This window comes from Drosophila bipectinata, chromosome 3R (genome assembly GCF_030179905.1).
Source record: "Drosophila bipectinata strain 14024-0381.07 chromosome 3R, DbipHiC1v2, whole genome shotgun sequence".
Classification (NCBI taxonomy): Eukaryota; Metazoa; Arthropoda; class Insecta; order Diptera; family Drosophilidae; genus Drosophila; species Drosophila bipectinata.
The window spans coordinates 14375732-14395862 of NC_091739.1; the positions used below are offsets into that span (position 1 = coordinate 14375732).

Here is a 20131-nt window from a genome sequence, read left to right on the forward strand (position 1 = left end):
TAGAGGCGGACCAGGGTCTGATCAGCGCGGGTCTCTTTTTGTTTTTTTTTTGTGTAATACTTTGCCAAGTCGGGCCACTCAAATTACATACATTGTTGCCGACGAATTGAGGCGAAAAATTGCCAGGCATCAGGGCATCAGCCAAGTTGAGCCACCCAGATGCCCCAGCTCGATCTGTTGGAGCTGGCTCCCACTTATTATTTATATTCAATTGATAATCTTGTGCAAATCGGTAGCTAAATATTGGCACAGGCGCAACAAGTGGGCAGCTACTTTGCGGTAATGCACAGGAAGAAATCACAAAGACTGGATAGACTTTTGTAATATTTTTAGGGCCTAGGCATAATAAATACTCTTAGATAGCTTTTATTAAATATTCTCAAAAATAAATATAGATATCCCGAATAATAAATCAAAACCTAAAAGTCTCAGATTTACCTCCTCAGTGTACGATCTGCTATCCCATCTCCCAGATCCACGATCTTCACTTTCTGGGTGGGCAGCACTTTTGGCACTTGCCGATAAGCCAAGATAGGCCAGCTACCGACTATGGGGATTGAACGGATTATGGCCATCACTTGAGGAGGTGGAGGAGGTGTGGTTTAGGCCAGAGGAACTCTCTTCCTGCTGGACTGACACTGAACGCTGCGTTTTCGGCATTCATGGAGCCGCGGGAGATAATTAAATAGCGGCTCTAATAGAATTAAATGCCGTGTTTGCATTTCAAAATCCGCAACGTGCCAAAATACAATGGCCAACGGGCTAACACCCCCTCTGACCACCCTTACCCCAAGCCCTCCCTATATGTGTGTGTGTACACCTGGCCGGCAAAAAATGTCAATTTGGACAAGTTTTGATAATTGCAGGTCCCTTAGTTGCTATCTTAGTACGAGTGTATGTGTGTGTTGCTACTGTGCGGCACGTTGCACGTTGCTGGCTGGACGTTGCATGTGGCCATGTTGCATGTAGCATGTTGCAGTTAATAATTATTGAAATGTGCGGCCTGCCAGGAGCTGTGCTATGCTCCTTGCGCTTCCTGCGCGATGTCCGTCCGTTTGTCCGCCTGTCCGTCCGCCAGTCCGCCAGTCCGCTTGTCCGCCTTTCCGTCCGTCAGTGGCTGCATGCTTCGTTACCTTTTAGCCTGGCCAAAAGGCTAACAATGCTTGCATTTTCCCACCTTTTTCACATAACTTTTTCCCTCTCTCTCCTTCTGACTTTGTTTTGTGTTTTTATGGCTTTTTCTGTTTTTTGTTTTGTATGTTTGTTAGTGGTGGCAGGGTAAACAAGTCGGCCACTTGGCCAACTCGTTACCAACCCCTCCTCCACCCTCTATCCTCCCAGCAGTCCTCGATTTGCGATGTCGAAGTTGTTGCCACTTTGGACGCGCGGTCCGGCCTCCGTCGGCCGGCTCCCCTGTAATAAATTCATATTCAAATTGTTAATTGAATATTATTTGTTAAATTTGCAAGCATTAAATGTAAATGTCAGCGGCGGATGTCCGACGCAGGGGGGCGTGGCCAGTCGGGGGCGAGCGGCTCCTTATTTCGCTTTTTATGATTGCTTGCATAATTTTGCAGCCGGTGTTCGCGCTTAATTGAATTTATGCGATTTTAATGGGACTTGTAAGGTGGAATTGAAGAAATTCACACGATATAGCCAAAGGATTATTAAATCCTTTTAAACCAGAGACTAGCAAAAGTCGGTCACTGTTTCAATGGCCACCAAAAAAGGGTCCCCAATGGGGTTTTAAATTCGGCAAACAAAAGGCGGCAGAAAAAATGTGCCAGATACGATTGAGCCTGTGTGAGTATCGTGAATATCCTGGCACTTATTCGTTGTTCGCTGGTCGTTGTCCTTGTCGTTGTTTCTCTGCAATTTCCATAATTCATATTCATAGACATAACACAACAACAGATACAGATACCAGGTATGGGGAAAGTCCAGACAAACAAACGACAGCACCTGCAATACGGACAAAATGTCCGTAAAAAGCTTCACAAAAAAAATGCAAAAATTTCACATATGCTGACTAGGTTGATGGAAAGAGTGGAGAAAGAGAAATGGAGAAAAGTGTCGCACCACAGTCATGCATAAATTATAGAATCCCTTGGACGAATTCTACCATTAATCTGATGAGCTTCAAATCACGAGTAAATTAGGCTAGAGTATCTGAGAGATACTCGCATGCCTCTCACATCCGCAACGTGCCGGCAATTTGATTTTACACACTTCGAAATTATTAACTGGGGAGCACTTTGTGTGTGTGGCAAGTGTAAGTGGCAGTACGACCAGAAACAGTTCATAAAACGGCAGCAGGACACTTTCGTTTTTACCGTTGGCATTTGCAGCATCTGCAAAGGGGGAGGACATCCTGGCTGGGGTTGCAAGGACATCCTGGCATCCTGGCATGTGTCGCCCTGCTAGGTAATGGACATTTGGTCTGGCCACAACTCGATGCTGGCTGGACGTTCTGGGGCAGGTTTCAATTAATGAATTAGTAATTTCGGCTTCATTGCCGTAATGAACACTTTGGGGGCGTAAAAGGGACATGAGGCTGAGATAGAGTTGTCCTAATTATAAGGACCTAAGCTAACACAACTCATAAGTATTGGCTTTTAAAAGTTTGTAGTAACCAAGCAAGTCCTAAAAGCTTAAAAGCACTCTTTAAACGCCATTTAGTGGCTCCTCCTGTGATTGCAGGTCATAACAAATGGCGTAATGTAGCATTTCACTTGGCCATTAAAACGAATGTATCTCCAAGTGAATATCCGTCTGTTTGCTCAACTCTGCGGCTAATGAATGGTTGCGTCTGGCGGATAGATAGGTGGATAGATGGAGCCACCTCTTTGGGGAGTTGTGAGCTGAACAGTATTTGCTTAATCGACCGCCATTAGCCACTGCGATGAGTTACCAAGTCCAAACACTGGGTCCCGGAACCCTGTCTTATCGGCACTGTATCTCCGTGGAATTTACATCCGTATCTTTTGGCCCCTCCTTCGTTTTGCGATCCCGCGTTGCTGTAGGTATGCAATTAGTCAATTAATTTGAAAATTTATTAACCGCCAAAAAGCAATTTGCTCCAGATCGGCCAAAAAAACAAAAAAAAACAAAAACACACGAGGAGGCAAGACGAAAAAAAGCGAAAATCGAAGATCGCGAAATGCCGGCGGTAAACTGGCCATGATCTTGGTGGCGATTCAATATCTTGGCCAGGCAGATCCACAAGATCCGATCGAGGCGTTGGTCAGCGGACAAATGAATGAAGGCTAAAGGTTGCAGAACTTTCAGCGAGTCGTTTGAATAAGAAGGGATTCTGGAGTCGAAAATCGGGTTGTGCCCCGTGCGCTCCCCTCTATTGTGAAAAAGTAGTGCAGATAATTTATGGGTTCAGCGGCAACGGCAGCGGAAGTGCGTGTGTATCTGAGAGATACGAATCGCAGCTACTGATTTTCTAGGTCAAAAAGCAGATTCAAAGTCCACAAAAGTAAGGCAACCGCGGAATAAATGACTTTTGTGCATGTCGCGGACTGCTTGCCGTCGGCTTGGCTTCAGACCATAAATTAGTCGTGTTTGGAAAACGTTTGTTGCCCAAATAGTCATCCTCATCCACCTCTCTCTTTCTCACCACTCTTTGTGTCTCACTCTTTTGGGGTTATGATTAATAATGCTCGTGGTAGAAAAAAACCTGCTTTTGGCGGCCATCATGATCAGCTGATCGCAGAACCCGAAAACGTCATGACAGCTCAGTGTCTGTCAGTCGAATGAAATGTATCTCATAGATACGAAATATGTCAGAATCAGGTGTGCTGAGTATGTGTGTGTGTGTGTGTGTGAGTGGGTGTCACTGTGAACCCATTTTGAAATGCCAAAGATGCAAAATGTAAGGGAGAAAACCCATCTGCTGGCTGGCTCAGCGCACAGGTATGCCGCCTCTCTCTCTCATTTCTCTCTCACCTGGCCGCTCTCTTTGGCTCACCTGGTGATCGATCATCTTTTGGCTCAGCCGGTTTTGGCCGATTCTCATGAGGAACTAATTTATGGGCTCTCTCCGGAGTGAATCTCACCTCTATTCGAATTGGAATTACTGCACGAGGAGCTAGCTCGTATACGATATTCGAGGCTGCTAATGGGAATCTGATTAGATATACGCGTTAAGACGTTGTTTTTTTATCCAGGTAGATATCAGGTAAGGGCTGCGAATAAGAGATTTATTTGAGAATCAGCTGTAGTTGAGATACTTTTGGAGTGGTTAGCTTTTGAAAGGTATTAGAAATTATGATTTTGTAAAATATGAATATGTAGAGTAAAAAATACTAAAACTATTTCCACTGAATCTCTAAAGTATATAATCTAGATTCTAGACAATAAGAAATAGTTTCAAAACTCTTACTCTAAAAATCTCTAAATCCCCCACCAAATCGATGACAAAGTCACGTTCACAAAATGTCCCTGCAGTTCACTGGAATTCCAGATTGCCCACCGCAGTGTGTAAACGAATCAGAACCTTTGACTTCCCTGTAATCTCAATTGATGATCTATTAACGAGTCCCCATAAAAATTATGCAACTTCCCCGCTGCAGCAACAAAATGGATGCCACCCCACCTCCTGAGCGAGCATTCGTGCAACAACCAGCAACAACAATTGAGCCAGAATGCCATTTCCTTTGTCAGCTCGGGGCCATAAATCCTGAGCATATTAACATGGACGTACGATGAAAGTGCCAGCCAAATATGTCATTGTCAGTTGGGTTTTGGCCATGCCACCGCAGAGGGGATGGGGAGAGGGGGGGAACAGGGACTGGAAATGGGATTGAGAATGGTTAAGAGACGCCTCTGCGGCTGCCGTGTGCGAGTGTATTGACACCTGAGCTACCCAAACATTCGAGACTGGAGGAGGCTGGAAAAGAAAGTTAGGGCTATCGGTTTTCAAAATAGAACAGAACAGGTAGGTGGCCCAAGACCAAGCCCAAGGAATACTTTCGGCCATAAATCACCGATCGAACCTGGGCCTGATAACTGGCCAAAAGTCGAACGCCAAGCCAAGTATTTTTGGGCCCTGTTTATCGCACTCGATGCGATGCGTTGTGATGCATTTGGAATTGGTCAAAAGTATTTTTTCTGTATTTATGCGCAACTTTGTTGGGTTGTGTCTGTGACACAAACACAAAACATGACCAAAATTTTTGGGCGTGAGCTCACACACTCTTCCAACAGAAAAGGACAGAGAGATTCAGAGAGAGAGAGAGAGACAACGTCATGACAGCGTCCATAAATCTCTGTAACATGACACTTTTGGCAATGGAAATAAAATATGGCATACGCCGCACCAAAATGTCGCACCAAAAACCCTGGCATTTAGTTTGTATATTTTTTTGACAAAGCCTTCATTATATTTTGACCCACTGTGCCATGCGATCTCGGACACTGTATTCAGCTAATTACAAATGAAATTACAATGGTCAGCTATACGTGTACGCACACCGCCCCCTCACTTCCAACCGATCCTCGGAGGCTTCAGTTGCTGCTGCTGCTTTTCGCTGCCGGCCAAGTGTCACTTGCTGCTGTCATTTTCGTTTCGTTTTCATGTGTCACTTGGCAGGCCGGTTCCCTCCGGACCCCAACAGGCCCCTTTTGAGCTCCTCCAGACCCCTTTCCTTCCCAGACCCCGTTTAAGCCCAGTCCTTGTCCTTGTAATAAAGCAAAACGGCTGCGCATGCGCGCAAGTCACTCAGCAACAATGCACAGAGAGGAGAGCTTGTGGCAAAAGGAACTTAGACTTTATTTTGTAAATAATAACTAAATACTAAGGTTTAAGGTTTTAGATTAAATCTTAATAAACCAACTACTTAAATTGGAATCTAAAAGGTAAACTACGACCTTTTTTCTCTCCCTGTACTTTAACCAAAGCCTCAGCCTCTGTCAGATTTTGTGAGTGTCACTTGGACTTCTTTGTATTGTGGTTGTTGGTGTTGGAAGTCACGGGCCTTAAAGCTCGGATCCGGGCCCTGAAACTCTTGGGTCTTGGGTGTTATCTGTCCCGTCGACCGTCTTCAGTTTCGGCCCGGTTCAGTTGCATCGTCCGGTTGGGTTCTGAATCGAGACCTGAATCTGTATCTGTATCTCTTTTGAATTCCAGCAGAAAACACGCGAAATGCGCGCCTCGGCGTATAAAACTGTTAACTAACTCAATTTTGTAGCTGTCAGTTTGGTTAAGGGGGGCTGCAGAGTTCAGCACGGGTTAATGAGTTGTTGTTGTGTGTTGTTGCTGGTTGATGGTGGCTGGTTGCTGGTGTTATGGCCAATGTTGTTGTTGCTTTTCCTGTTTCTTGCCGCTTACACATGTCACAACAAATTGCCAGCCGTTGAGCTCTCCGGCCGGGCCATAAACAAATCACTTGACCCGCTTGAGGCGCAAATTTCGCCAGCTAGATTCAGGGCACAAAATTATCTGTATCTTTCGGATGCCTTCGGTTCGGAGCACGTGTGACACGAACCGGACTCACGGATGCACGCGCACATGTCTGTCACACAAATGTCACTTAAAGTTGCAAACGCGGCGGACGCTCAGCAATTTCATAATTTAATGGGGCAGAGCGGGGGTGGGGCTGTGGAGAGATGGGGAATGCGAAAAGCGAGTGGTGTCACTTATTATTCTAAAAGCGTTCCAACAAGAAGCCAGGATTGCACAGAAATAAATTATAGTTTTAATGAGGTATGAAAATTGTATTTTAAAAATATTTAAAAAATTAAAAAAAACTTTAATGATAATTATTTAATAAAATAACTAATAAGGAAGCTGGTTTCATATAAGTTATATTCATTCAAGGGTTATATTTTTCATTGTGGATTAAATAAAACCCACAGAGGAAGCACAAAAGTTGACAATTCAATCATTGTGGGTCTCGGGACTCCCAGAGGCGCCACTGCAGCTGGAAGTGCTGGGCTATCTAATATATGTATATAGAAAATAGTTAGTTGTATGTAGTTTTGCCTTCCCCAACTATACATTATTCTTTTGTTTGTTTGTGTCACTTGGCAGCTTCTGGAGGACAGAAAGGGTTGGCCAGTGGCAGGGAGACGTTGACAACGGCAACAATGGCAGCCACAACAGTAAAAAGGGGGAAGAAAAGGCGCACCACGCGGTAGCACAAACACACACACAGTGCTCAGTAGTATGTGTTAGCCAGCAAAACTTGGGGCCATAAATTCTCAACGGATCACATAAATCACATTCAAGTGAAGCTTAACACACGCGCCCAAGTAGAAGACGCACAACCACACACCCCAGAGTACTTTATTCATGTCCCTATGCTAGTGTGTGTGATACCGTTATAATGAGAATTCGTAGGGTTAAAAAGTGCACCACCTAGGGGTCAGGAAAGGTTAAGCTTAGGAGCATAGGAGAACACATTCTAGGAATTCCCACAAAAGTTTCTGGCCAAATTAACTAAACGGTTAAAGCAACAATTGCAAATTGGCAACAAATTCACAGATCATAAACTGCTCTGCACAAGCAACACGAGGTGGCACAACAATTTCAGCTCCACTTTCATCTGCAACTTCCACTTCCTCGGGTGCCCCTGCCATCCTGCCACCCGTGCCACCCTGCCACAGCATCATTTCATTTGAGGAACTTTGCCATTTGAACTTGACATTTAGCACACGGTTCGAGGGGACTTCTTTGCAAAACAATTGCAGGCCAAAACCAACAGACCCACAGGAGAGAGAGATGGGAACTCCACGAGCGAAAGAGACGGACGTAGAGAAAGAAAGAGGAGGGAAATGCACTTTTGGCATTCCTCGACTGCCTGGGAATGCCGTCACAGACAAGCACACAGGGAAACAGTTGCAGGGGTTTCCAGCAAGGAGCGAGGAGCGGAAGGGATGAAGCAACCCCCTGCCGAGCACATGCCCCGGCAGAGAGAGAGACAGCTAGAGAGAGAGAAAGGGAGAGAGAGGGTGGGTCCGGCCGAGACAGGCGGCCATTGCAGCACCTGTCGGCCATGCGGCAGAGTCGCGTGCTCGCCGCTTTATTTGCTTCCCGGATTTTACGCCATTAACAATATGGTTCGGTGGCACACACCCCTTCCATATCCTGTCGTCCTGTGGGAAGTGTCCTTTAAAGTAGCAACAACTTCGTATGAGAAATAGAAAGAGGTAAAGTAATGTGTGATGGCACTTGCTTATAAATTAACCCATTGCCAGTCGCAAAATATTGCCTGTTAATTGATCAATGTGTATGCAACACAGAGTGCTGTTGCAGTTGCACTGCCAGTTGTTACTGTCTGTGTCAGTGTGGGTGGGTGTGTACTATGCGGCTAAAATTTAATTAGATTCCGTATTAGCTGCAACCTTATCAGCTGCCTGTGAGGGCCAACACGCACATGGGATTTATGGCCATTGAAATACAATTGCAAAATTAACTGTCAAAGGGTGCGACCCCACCGTCAATGCACTCCCAGTGGCAGGCCATATGTTTCCCAGCCATGAATGTGGCCTGAAGTGTGGACCATATACCTTTTATTAAAAAAGGTTAGCTTATACATCCTCTCTTTTTTCAAACCTTTTCTTTTGGCCAACACCAAAAGTTGCCAATACCCAAAATCCATTGGCCAAAACCCAGTCCAGCCCACTGCTGCACTCCCCTGCCAGCCCATGAGCGCATCCCACCGCTGTTTGCGCTAAACGAGCTTTGCATATTTACTGTACTAGCAGCAGACATTTTACGATATATTGAGAATTATTTGCAATATATTTTGCAACGGGCAACAGCAGCAGCAACAAGGACGACAAATGTTCCACCGACAGCAACAACAGCAATACCAGCAACAACAAGTGCAGTGTTCAGTGGAAATGCAGGCAGAGAAAGCTTCTAATTCCGGCACTGAAACCATAAGTCTTTGTCGCATTCTACACATACATAGACTCTGAACTCACACACAGATACTCACAAAAGAGGGACTGGCAGGCAGACATTGTGCGTCCTGGCATTTCAGCAACTACTCCACTCCGAGTTATTGGAGGTCCTGCAGGTCCTAGGCCTGGGATCGGGACTGGAACTCGGGACCATAACTCCAGTTCGATATTCGAAACTTATTTTTCTGTTTTTAAAGATTTTGTTTAATTTACGAAAATTTGCATAAGATACAATTGCACTTGCCCCTCCTTTGGATTCTTTTTCGGGTCTGAAGAGTCTGGGCCTTAGCAGTCTGTAAATTTGTGCGAAAATTGAGCCAAAGTTCAGATCCAGAAAAGGGAAAAGCAAAAGCCAGAGCCAGAGAGCAACAAACGTTTTTTTTTGTGCACATTTTATTGCCATGGCCTGGACTAAATTTGAATTCAGCTCAAATTGAAAGTTCACAAGCGCACACACACACCCATGTAGCAACATCCCCGACATACATATAGAGTGTATACAGTCCGGGACACACCGATATTTATGCCTTTTCGAATGCAGCTCAACTCAGCTTTAATTTAAATGGATTTCTCTGCCGGCGACCCTGGCAGACATATGGCAGCATTTGCAATTTTCCCCTCTCTCCTTGGGGGGGCGGACCCGGAGGAGGCAATGGATGGCGGCGGGTCAGTCTCCATGGGCCGGCACTTCCACCGGCCACTGTCCATTCTCCACTGACTGTTGAGGATTGATTGTGCTTGTTGATATTTTGTCAAATAACGCAAATAAATACACAATTACACACTCAAGTGAATCCGAGGCTGGACGAGGCTCGAGGGTAGGTAGTCCTTCAAGGCTGGGGGCGGAGGACGGAGGGCGGAGGCGGCCAGGAGTCATGGGGTTAAACCGAGCATGGACGTGCTCTCTGTGTGTTATCCTTGTTTAAAGGATTTTCATTTGTTTAAATGTGCTTTATCGAAAATGGCCAAAAGGCCGCTGGCCATTGTTGGTGTTGCCTCAACTTCTGGGTCCCATGTTGCCACAACAAATTTATTTTTAAGGCACAGTGGAAAGGCACAGACAGTTATTAATAGGTTAATTATAAAATTTATAATATATTAGAAAAATTTACAAAATTATCTAAAATTAAGAAAGCAAGATAGGCCTAATTTCTAGCTGACTAATCGAGCTCTTAAGCTCCCCTAGAATTGATAGTTCTACCAAAACCTCTAGTTTTATTATAAAAAATACTTTGATAAAAATAATATATTATTTATTTCAACCTCTTTGTAAATGACCCCACTATAACCCCAACTTGTGACTCGCCATCGCTTGTTTTTGCCTCCGGCGCTGTTTTGGTTGGGCTTTTTTTCGGCGCACGCCCGTAAATTCCAATGTAAAATGTTGCATTTATCTTGTAAAAATAATAAATCCTGGCAAAGGGACTTTACTCTCGCACGCTTGGCAGCCCAGCCCAGTAACAGATTGTGCCGCCCCATCGAAGGGATGCGATCGCAAATGGTTCGAGATGGGCCCAGATAATAGCACCGGGGAGTGGGTCGGATTTGGACATTGTTAATGGGCCAGATGGGTAAAGAGACGTAAATTTGCCTAATTTTATTAACCGTCAATCGAAGTGACTTGGAGTGGTGGTTGTGGCGAGTGATGGCTAAAAGGGTGAAAAGCCGGAAAAGTCCCGACAAAAAAATTAGTCAACACTCGGGCCATTAATTTATTTTTATTTATTGGCTGCCGGTTTCATTGGCGCGCATTTATTCCAATTCGAAAATCCTGAACTGCTCTGCGATAAATTTAGTTAAATGTGAAAATTGTGTTTCGGTTGCAGCTTCCACTGCACTCAGTTCACATACCAGCAGCACACACATGAACTTGCAGTGCGCACATGCACATGCCGAGGATTTTCATTATAAAATATTGGGCGGGCAGGCGACTGTCGCAAAAGAGTTTGCAATTTATTTAAAAATAAAAGTATCTAAAAGCATGACAAATAGTGTGAGATATGTTTTTGCGCACTGCAGCAGGCTGATGCCCTCCCCCTCCTCCCTCTCATCCATCCACTGCCACTCTGTCCCACCCTTCTGCGACATATGATGGGGCGCCGCTGATTTATTTGCATACAAAAGCGCAGCAGACAGAAAAAAAATCCCTCGCCCTGGTACCTCCCCTCGTCGCTTTTTCAAGCTACGCCCATTTTTGACGCCAACGAAGTCGCGTCGATTGAGTTGGCTGCCAACAGTCGGGGGGGATAAAAAAAAACAAGGGCCTTTGGGTGGCTGTGGAATGCCGTCAGAGTTCATGAAAAATACATTCAAAATCAAAAATCAAAATGGGAGTGAACTAAAATGAAAGTTGGCGGCTCGCTGTGTCACAGAACATATTTCAAAATGAGTTTCATTGCACCTGAAATTGTTATTCTTAATGGACATAACATTTCACAAGCCTTAGTAAGCAATTTTAAATGCATATTCAGCAAAAATGCCTATAAAAATAGAGTAAACGATTAACGATCAGGGGGATCCAAAATATGGCAAACTGGATGTCTATAACTTTGCCATGAAACATCATACTCCTAAAGGGAATACCTTAATAGATTTGTATTTTAATTCTTTTCCAATCTCCATCAAAACCTACAAAAAATTTTTGGATCCATTTTTTGTCGTATTTTTTAGGGAAGCTCCCTTAAAAACATGGTGGAGTGTTAGGGAACCAAATTAAGGCCCACGGGAATTCCATATCTTTCCCAATACTTATCCGATTCTTGAACGGAATACATTAAATGATTCCTAGATCGATTTTCCGTCAATCTGCATCAAAATCTAGGAACGAATTATTTTTTAGGTTTTTTGTCAAATTTTCTAAAGGGTCCCCTTCAAAATTTCGAAAATGTATGGAAGGAACTATATGAGCTTCACCGATGCCTATATCTTCGCCAAAATTGATCCGATTCTAGAGCGGAATACCTTGAAAGAATTGTGAATCGATTCTCCATCAATCTACGTCAAAATCTAGAAACAAATGATTTTTTAGATTTTTCGTCAAATTTTCTGGGGGGTCCCCTTCAAAATTTCGAAAATGTATGGAAGCGACTATATGAGCCACACCGATGCCTGTATCTTTGCCAATATTGATCCGATTCTTGAACGGAATACCTTGAAAGAATTGTGGATTGATTCTTCATCAATCTACGTCAAAATCTAGAAACAAATGATTTTTTAGATTTTTCGTCAAATTTTTTGGGGGGTCCCCTTCAAAATTTCGAAAATGTATGGAAGCGACTATATGAGCCACACCGATGCCTGTATCTTTGCCAATATTGATCTGATTCTTGAACGGAATACATTGAAAGAACTGTGGATTGATTCTCCATCAATCTGCATCAAAATCTTGAAACAAAATATTTTTTAGATTTTTTGTCAAATTTTCTGGAGGGTCCCCTTCCTCCTCTTTGTAAAATAAGGTGAAATAGGTACTGCGAATATGAATATTCTTCACAGAAAAGTGTCTATCCCTGTCAATATTTACCTTAAAATCCATTTAAACGGCTTTATCGTGTTAAACTAACAATATTTTAATGGATGAAGTGTAAGGAAAGACTACTCCACCTCAAGCTGCCACAAAATTTCCCGTATAATACCACCCACACCCACCAACATCCACACCACACCCACCTCCACCTGCGTTGTTTGTCTTTCGCTCAATTCATCATTTGGCAACATTTTGCAGCGCCAAGTTGCATTTAGTTGTTATTTATGCAAATTTTACATGCTTCAACTTTTCGCCAAGTGCGTCGTGTCGTTTCCGATTATTTAAAACTTTACTAGATTGCCGTGCCACGGGATAGCCCAGGTGAGATGAGGTGCGGGTGGAGCGGGACGGGACGTCTCCTTTTTAATGCGCACACCTGACGCGCTCCAGCCTCCAGTCCTCCGCCTCCTTCGGGGAACTCCTTGGGCCTGGAGGATTAGGGTCTGCTCCTCGTGCATAATTTTGTGCGCTGCTGTTGAGGCAAATAAATTCTTGAGACGGCTAAAGTTATTAGATTAGCATTAGAGCTCAGAGGGGAGAAGATGAGGAGGTGGGAGCTAGAAGGCATAGCAGTCCCTGGGATGAGCTTAGAATTATGATTTACTTCGGGTTATTTACATGCGCATAAACGAAATGCCTCAAGCTGCTCAAAATGCGAGAATTTATGAAAAACTTGGCTCAGTGCGTAGGGAGTCAGGTTGCTTTTATAGTTCCAGCCGCCAATTTAGACAATTTTTATTTTTTATGCTTTTTTTTAAACAAAAAAGTGGAAATTTTCATCCTCAAATAATGAAATATATACAATGCATTATATATTGTTATAACTTTATCTATTTATTTGTTAAATTTTATACAAAACTAACATTATTTAACTGCAATCAAATGTTACTTATTCCCTAACTTTAGTTATTATATTAGTTAACTAACTTATCTTATGTTTATCTTTTTAATACCCTATTTTAGCACCTTTATTTCCATTTAATTTATTCTTAGTTTATTATAGTTTTTTATTCAGTTTTTTTACTAACATCCACCCGAGGCATTTGTAGTCCCTGACCTTCATAACTAAACATCATCTTCTTTCTGATTTTCAGGTAAGAGATACTCAGAATCTCTTGCGGGCTCACTTCTACCAGACTGGCTAGGTAAGTCGATGTTCTTTTTGTATATTTTTTGTGTACCCTTAGCTTATAGTTTTCACCCATGATTTGTTTTGTATTTTTGTAATAAATCCCGATTTCAATTTTGACATTTTTGTATACGTTGCAAAGCCATTTTTAGTTTTTTTGATGAAACTTTTGAAACTCACTTCTGATTTTGTGATTGCCAAAGTCCCCCATTCCGAACCTCAGACAGATTTTTCGAAAACCACAAACACAAAACTCAACCCAGCCCCTTCCGCTCCACATCTCCAAGAATCTTTCCAACAAAAAAATAAATACAAACCAAAAAGACTCTTTTTGAATCGAGCTTCTTTGATTTTTGCGTTGATTTTTTTGCGTTTGGTTGTTGTTGCTGTTGTTGATGTTGCAACATCATCACATCATCATCATCTTGATCATCCCCGTTTGTCTTCATTTTGTGTCAGTCAAAGGAAGCGTCTCCTGCCAGAGTTCGAGAGGTAAAGCGAAAATTTTCAAATTCCAATAAATCTCTGTAAGTTTTGTGTTGTACGCCTATACTCCCTAGAACCCCAACTATACTCCTCTAGAATTTACTGAATGTCTGTATCTATGTACATACCAACTACGAACACAAATATCTCGGTGTCCTGTCATAGTTCAGCATGTGCATGTGCCCCAAAATACAAGCTGCCGGCCGGCCAGTAGCCGTTGGCCAAATAAATTTAACCACTCTGTACATATAATATGTGAAATTATCAGCTCATAAAATTTGCCAAAACAATTGCCAATTATTCAGTTTGTCAACTCGAACCCGACACTCACTCACTCACACACTCACTGATTTCCAACACATACACTTGAAAGGAAGGAAAGGGTTTTCCTTGGTGCGACTGGAGCAATTAAAGCCACCCACAGAAACCGCCCAGCCAGGAGGAAAAGTATCACTTGGCACGCAAAGAAAATCAGCGAGAAAATTGGTGATGCCTGGCTGCGAATTTTACAAAGCGTATCATTTTGTTAGCAGTTTTTCAGCAGGTTGCACTTGACAAGAATCGCCCCGGAGCACGCCAGTGCTCTGTACAGTGGAGCCGGGTACAGTGCTACCTCCTCCGCATACCCAATTAAACACACATTTCATTTACTCTGGTTCACCATGCCCGTTTAGGCACTCGAATCGCTGTTAATTTCTGTTTTTAGTTATGTTAACCAAACACTCGACAGACAACAAACATCCAAAGGGTCCTTGGGAAGGATATATGTATTCAATATATGTGCATGCTCTGCAGTTTTCTATATGTTTATGGGCAATTTATACAATCGAATAAATTACCAGGGCAAACATAAACAAAACTTCCTTCCACTGAGTGCCATTTGCCAATCGTAATCAATTCCTGTCTATAAAAAAAGGGACACAGAGTCCTGTCGCCAACATCGGTATCTGTAGCTCGTATCCCGTATCCGTATCCGCCCCTTGAGAACCACCCTACCAGCCCTCACCCACGCATAAATATTTATCTGAAATGTTGAAATCTTCAACTGTAGAAAACGTAAAATCCATTAGAAAATTAATAAAGTCTATGGCGGAAAATGTATTCCTACGAATGCGGTTTTCCACTCTGTTTTCCCCGCCTCCCGAATCCTTGTTGTTTTTTTTTCCTTTCCACCCATACCCATCCTTGGGCGGCTCATTTTTTGTCATATAGAGAAAATTTGTGGCTGTTTTTTGAGGGGAAAGTGTGTATTATGCCGACGCTAATAGAATAAAGTCCAATCGATTACAGTAATGTCTGGAAAATGTATCTGTCTGTTCCTTTTTTCCCGAGCTGGTAGCAATCCATTAGGCCAGTTAGGGGAGGGGCTAACCATTAAGTAATAAGTGATCTGGTTGTAATGAGACTTGTATCGAAAACAATACGATCAATCAGCGAAAAAGATAATGTATGCTTGGCCCACCTGGTACCTGGTTCACAGCTTTGGCATCAATTATTTCATAGATTTTCCTAAAAGATACATATTGATTTTTAATAACCCAACAAATATACACGAGATATGTAAATGGGCACCCTTGCTGTCTGGGGCTTTGATCGTTTTGTTGGCCAGATGTTTGCACACACTTTGGAGTTGGCTTCATTATCATTCGGGCGGGGTCTATTTATAATCAGCGCGGGAGAGGGGAGGGAGCCTGAGTGGAGCAAATGTCTCGACGAGATCGACGCGTCGGCGCCCCCCGGCTGCCACTCACGCACACACGGCGGCCCAGCGAATGGCACGCAATTCACAATAATAACATAATAATGTGCAATAAAGTATCTTAATTTGTTGAATTGTTGATAAACTTTGGCGCCACTTTGCGGATAAACATGAAACAAAGCAATTGGAAAACGCTCAGCCCAGCGATGAACTGTTCCATTTGCTCTATTTCGAATACGAGTATCTCTGAAATTGGCCAAGATATTCGGCAGGCCACACTCTATCAGTAGTGTAAAAGTTTTCCCTGGCAATTCCAATGCCATTTCCGGTATGTTCTAGTGCAATTATCAGTTCGCTTGACTCCGTGACATCGGCAGGTGAGTGTGGGGGTCAAGTAAACACACTCAGGTAGGGACAAATTCCAACTGCAGCAAGTTGAATTATCTGCAGCTCTCACACACACACGACGTGTGAGTGCATTTCCCTTTCTGGTCGTTGGCCGTGTCCTCTTAATTGGCCCAGCGAGAGAGACTTGGCAAATTAGTTAATTGGCGGCCAGCTCACTTTGAACCGCTGGTCGACGATGTATCTTACAGATGCAGAGATACAAAGGGAAATACGACTACAATTCCTAAGAGGAAATTAGCTCAGTTTAGTTTTCTTTTAAAATATATACACTACTTTTCAATAAATTTTATTTTATTATTTTTTTTTTAACAAAACTTTAAAAGCCACTCTCGCTAACCGGTTAATCCATCTTCTTGGGGCAAGGACATTCAAACATATAAAATTGGCAACCTTCCTTTTGTTTCTTTCAACAATCATCGTTTGAAAAAGCCGCATTCTAACCATAATAATAGCACTTAATATACTTCTTTCTTGTATGTGTATACTTTTTTCTCACACCGGTTATTTTTACTTTGTTTACCTTGTTCTTTCTTTTCTGGCTATAACCGAACTTTACTTTCCTTAAAAATAAACAAAGAACACTCTAATACTCATTATAATAATTAAAACACTTAAAAATATCAACTAAACTTGAACTCTTTGCATGATTTCTTAAGTAGAGAATTACAAAGTCGTTAAATAATCATAAAACTTGTTTAATTAATAATATTTTTTATGTGCCTTGCCATTGAGCTTCAGATTAATGATTTGTGGCTATTGTCTTTGAATAATAATTTTTGGAATTAACCGAGACAACAGTATTACCATTAATATGCCAAACGACTGCCATTCGATTCGCAGGCAATTAAAACAACACCCGGCCGTCAGGTGAACAACCAAATTCCAGTGCGGTATTTCGGTACGGTTTTTATCGATTTTTGGTAGCCATTAGATTTCGCACAGTTACCCATATTTTCCGCCATTTAGAAAACTCCCCCAAAAATGGTAGAGATCCGGGATGACACCCCACCCACTAGCCCGGCCTGGCCTGGCCTGAAGGCAATGTGGCAGCAGATATTTTTCTTGTTCTTTTGCCAGCTCAGCAGATGAATGCGTATAATTTTCGGTTTGATTTATGCGCGTTGACCCCGCTTTGGGCCACCTTAGTAGCACACATGGCCAAAACCCTCCCATTCCTTCGGGCAACCTCAGATTTGTTATGGCTTCGAGCAGAGAGCTACTGATGCTGTTACTTACACTGAGAAAAATTTCTATCTATCATAAGATGCTTTCAGGGGATATATTATATTTATTTAATATATATTCCTTGTAAAGATATTTAATTTCTCTCTCTGCTGATGCTCCTGCCTTTATCGCTCCAAATGCTAAACGCAGGCCATCCATTTCTGCCTCGGATTGTGGGGCGGGCTTTATTACATTAGGCGTTCGTAAAGTAAAAATTGTGCCACTTTCTCAAAAACACGCACAGCACAATAAGTGGGTGTGTACGGCCTTCCCGCTTTCCATTCAACCTGCTGCGGGAAACTGCCGAAAAAAAAGGCACCCGGAAAATGCCAGAAGGTGGCGACCGTTTTTGGGGGGCAGGACCCAAATGTGCTTGGCTGTTCGCTTTTGTTTGGGGCGCCCTGCTTTTGCTTACATAATCAGTCATGTTATCCTTGTTTCGCATGCCATACAAACACACATTAGGATACACAGGACGACACAGAGACATGGAAGAGAATTATTTATTTATGTCGCTGTCCTCAGGCAGATATCATTTTTATATTTCTATTGCGTGTGGACTTCTGAAAGGGTTAAGAGGGGAGCTGGCTCAAAAATCGGCCAACAAATGCGCATATTTTGTAGAACATGTTTTCAAAATGATTATATTATTTGGAGGTTTTTAACCTTAAAGATGATATGACAAAATCAATGTGGTTAAAGGTAAAGTATTTTCAAAATATAACAGAGCCAATCAACCCTTTAAAAGGGGTGGCCAAACCCTTAGTACTTTGATGGTATATCCGTCTTCTTCTATCATATGGCACACTTTTAAGGATATCTTATAAAGATCTTTATCTTGAGAAATAATACTAATATTTATTTTAATTTATTTAATATTTATGTATATCTTAGACCTTATTTTTCTTTCGGTTGTATCCCCATTTACTGCCACTCTCACGCATCCTGGCCCTGTTGGCTCTCTTATTTCCATTCCCCTGACTTTGCTTTTGGCCAGAAAACAACAATAACAAAAACCTGAAACTACATAACTGTGTTTTTGGCTTTCCGCACCGAATTCCTTTTGCCATTGATAAATGGCTTTCTACTCGGAGTTTGTTGATTTTATTGCTCTCCGGGTCTCCTGGTATCCTGGCTTCCCGAATTTCCGAATTTCTGCCCTGCTCAGCTCAGCTCTCGCGCTTTCAGCCACGTTTGTCCTTTCGCATTCGCATTCGCCGTCGGCGAAATTTTTGTTTGTTTCCACTTGCCTTGCGCCGGCTTTCTCCTCGAGTTCCTTTTTTTTCTGCTTGCTCAACGGAATCTGGGCTATTTATTCACCCAATTTCTATTTTTTTGTGCCTTTCGCTCGCACATTTATCATTGTGCCTTCAGTTGCACAGACACACACAAACACATACAGGAACAGGGTTCCACCCACCATCAGCACCGTACACTTGCAAAAATCTGTGACCTTATTTCGAGGCTCTTGGCATTTGCCGCAAAGTCTCGGCTCTATAATCAGCCATATTTTATTAATCATAATTGCCTTTATTATTTTTTGTGTCTTTGGGTGCCGTCGCATCAAAGCCAAATAGGGCAGGCCCCTATAGAGGTGCGGCAGATGTTTGATTTTCTACAGATTTTATATGGTTAGATGTTTGAGATCGGCTGGGGGAACTATCGGCGGGTTTCATACTCTCAAGATAACTCAAATGCTTTGACATTGAACAGTTTAGTTGTATTTTTCCTAAAGCATCGCATCTCCTGGGAACCATTTTAGCAGGAAAAATTCCGTTGATAAAATAGTTTGTTTATAAATAAAAATATTTATAAATTGTCGCAGCTGATGTGTGACAGTTGCTACATAATCTTTATAAACTGAAGACTCATTGAGAATGCTTCGTGTGTTTCCACCTCAGCGAACTCATAAATAAACAACTCCCAGCGTCGGCGGATTTGTGCGATTTTATTTTTTATTTTTATTTCTGCCATACGCATGTTTAAATCCCCACCGCTCCCCCTGGATCACCATCGCGATGATGACGCTTTTGTGCGTGTTGGGAACCCAAAAACAAAAATCAAAATAGCTTCGAAGGCTTGGCCGCCGCCACAAACCAACAGACAAACATACAAACACATTTTTTTGGGGTTTCTTTTTTGGGGAACGAGTTGAGAATTGAGAGTGGAGTGTAGTTCATTCAGCAGTGCCATCTGTCGGCCATCGGCGGCACTAGAAAAGGGCAAAAGGCAACGGAGCGGATGAGCAATCGAGCTTTTGAGGCTCAAAGACAAGCTTACGGGATCGGTTTCGGCCAGGCCAAAACACTCTGCAGCAAAACACACATTTACAAAACGCCGCATCCTCTTATGGCTATGTTGAGATACAATACTTCGGATCCGGAATTAAAATGCATCGCATGCCCCCACGCACGGGTGGAAAAACACTCGTTTTGATGAGGTGTCGACTGTAATTTAAACAACAACCACAACTGAGGGGGCTGTCGAAAATCAAAAACGGAATTTCAATTGCCGATTATATAATGGACTCTCCCTGGCATTTTGAGCGCCTATTCCCAGTGGAATGACCCATATACGGGAATTTGGGAGCCAATAATGATGGAGCATGAGTGCGAGTGGTTTATGGCCGGCGAAAGCACTCAAGTGCTGGGGCTGGGAGCCCGCTCTCCCGATATACCCGTATATCTGGGTATCTTCGAGTTCTCGAGTTCTGAGTCGTTTTCACCGGCTCATAAATAAATCG

The 20131-nt window shown here is 42.8% G+C and overlaps 1 protein-coding gene across 5 annotated transcripts in view; it reads left to right on the forward strand.

Moving 5' to 3' along the window:
* Ubx (Ultrabithorax) overlaps positions 1-20131 on the forward strand; it is a 72009-nt gene that overhangs the window by 8475 nt on the left and 43403 nt on the right. For 4 of the 5 annotated variants that reach the window (XM_017247664.3, XM_017247666.3, XM_017247667.3 and 1 more), the window contains one exon: positions 13537-13587. The exons of the other annotated variant lie outside the window; for it this stretch is intronic. In XM_017247664.3, coding sequence (XP_017103153.1) covers positions 13537-13587 — 51 coding nt within the window. The remainder of the gene's footprint in view (positions 1-13536; positions 13588-20131) is intronic. 5 annotated transcript variants of the gene reach the window in all.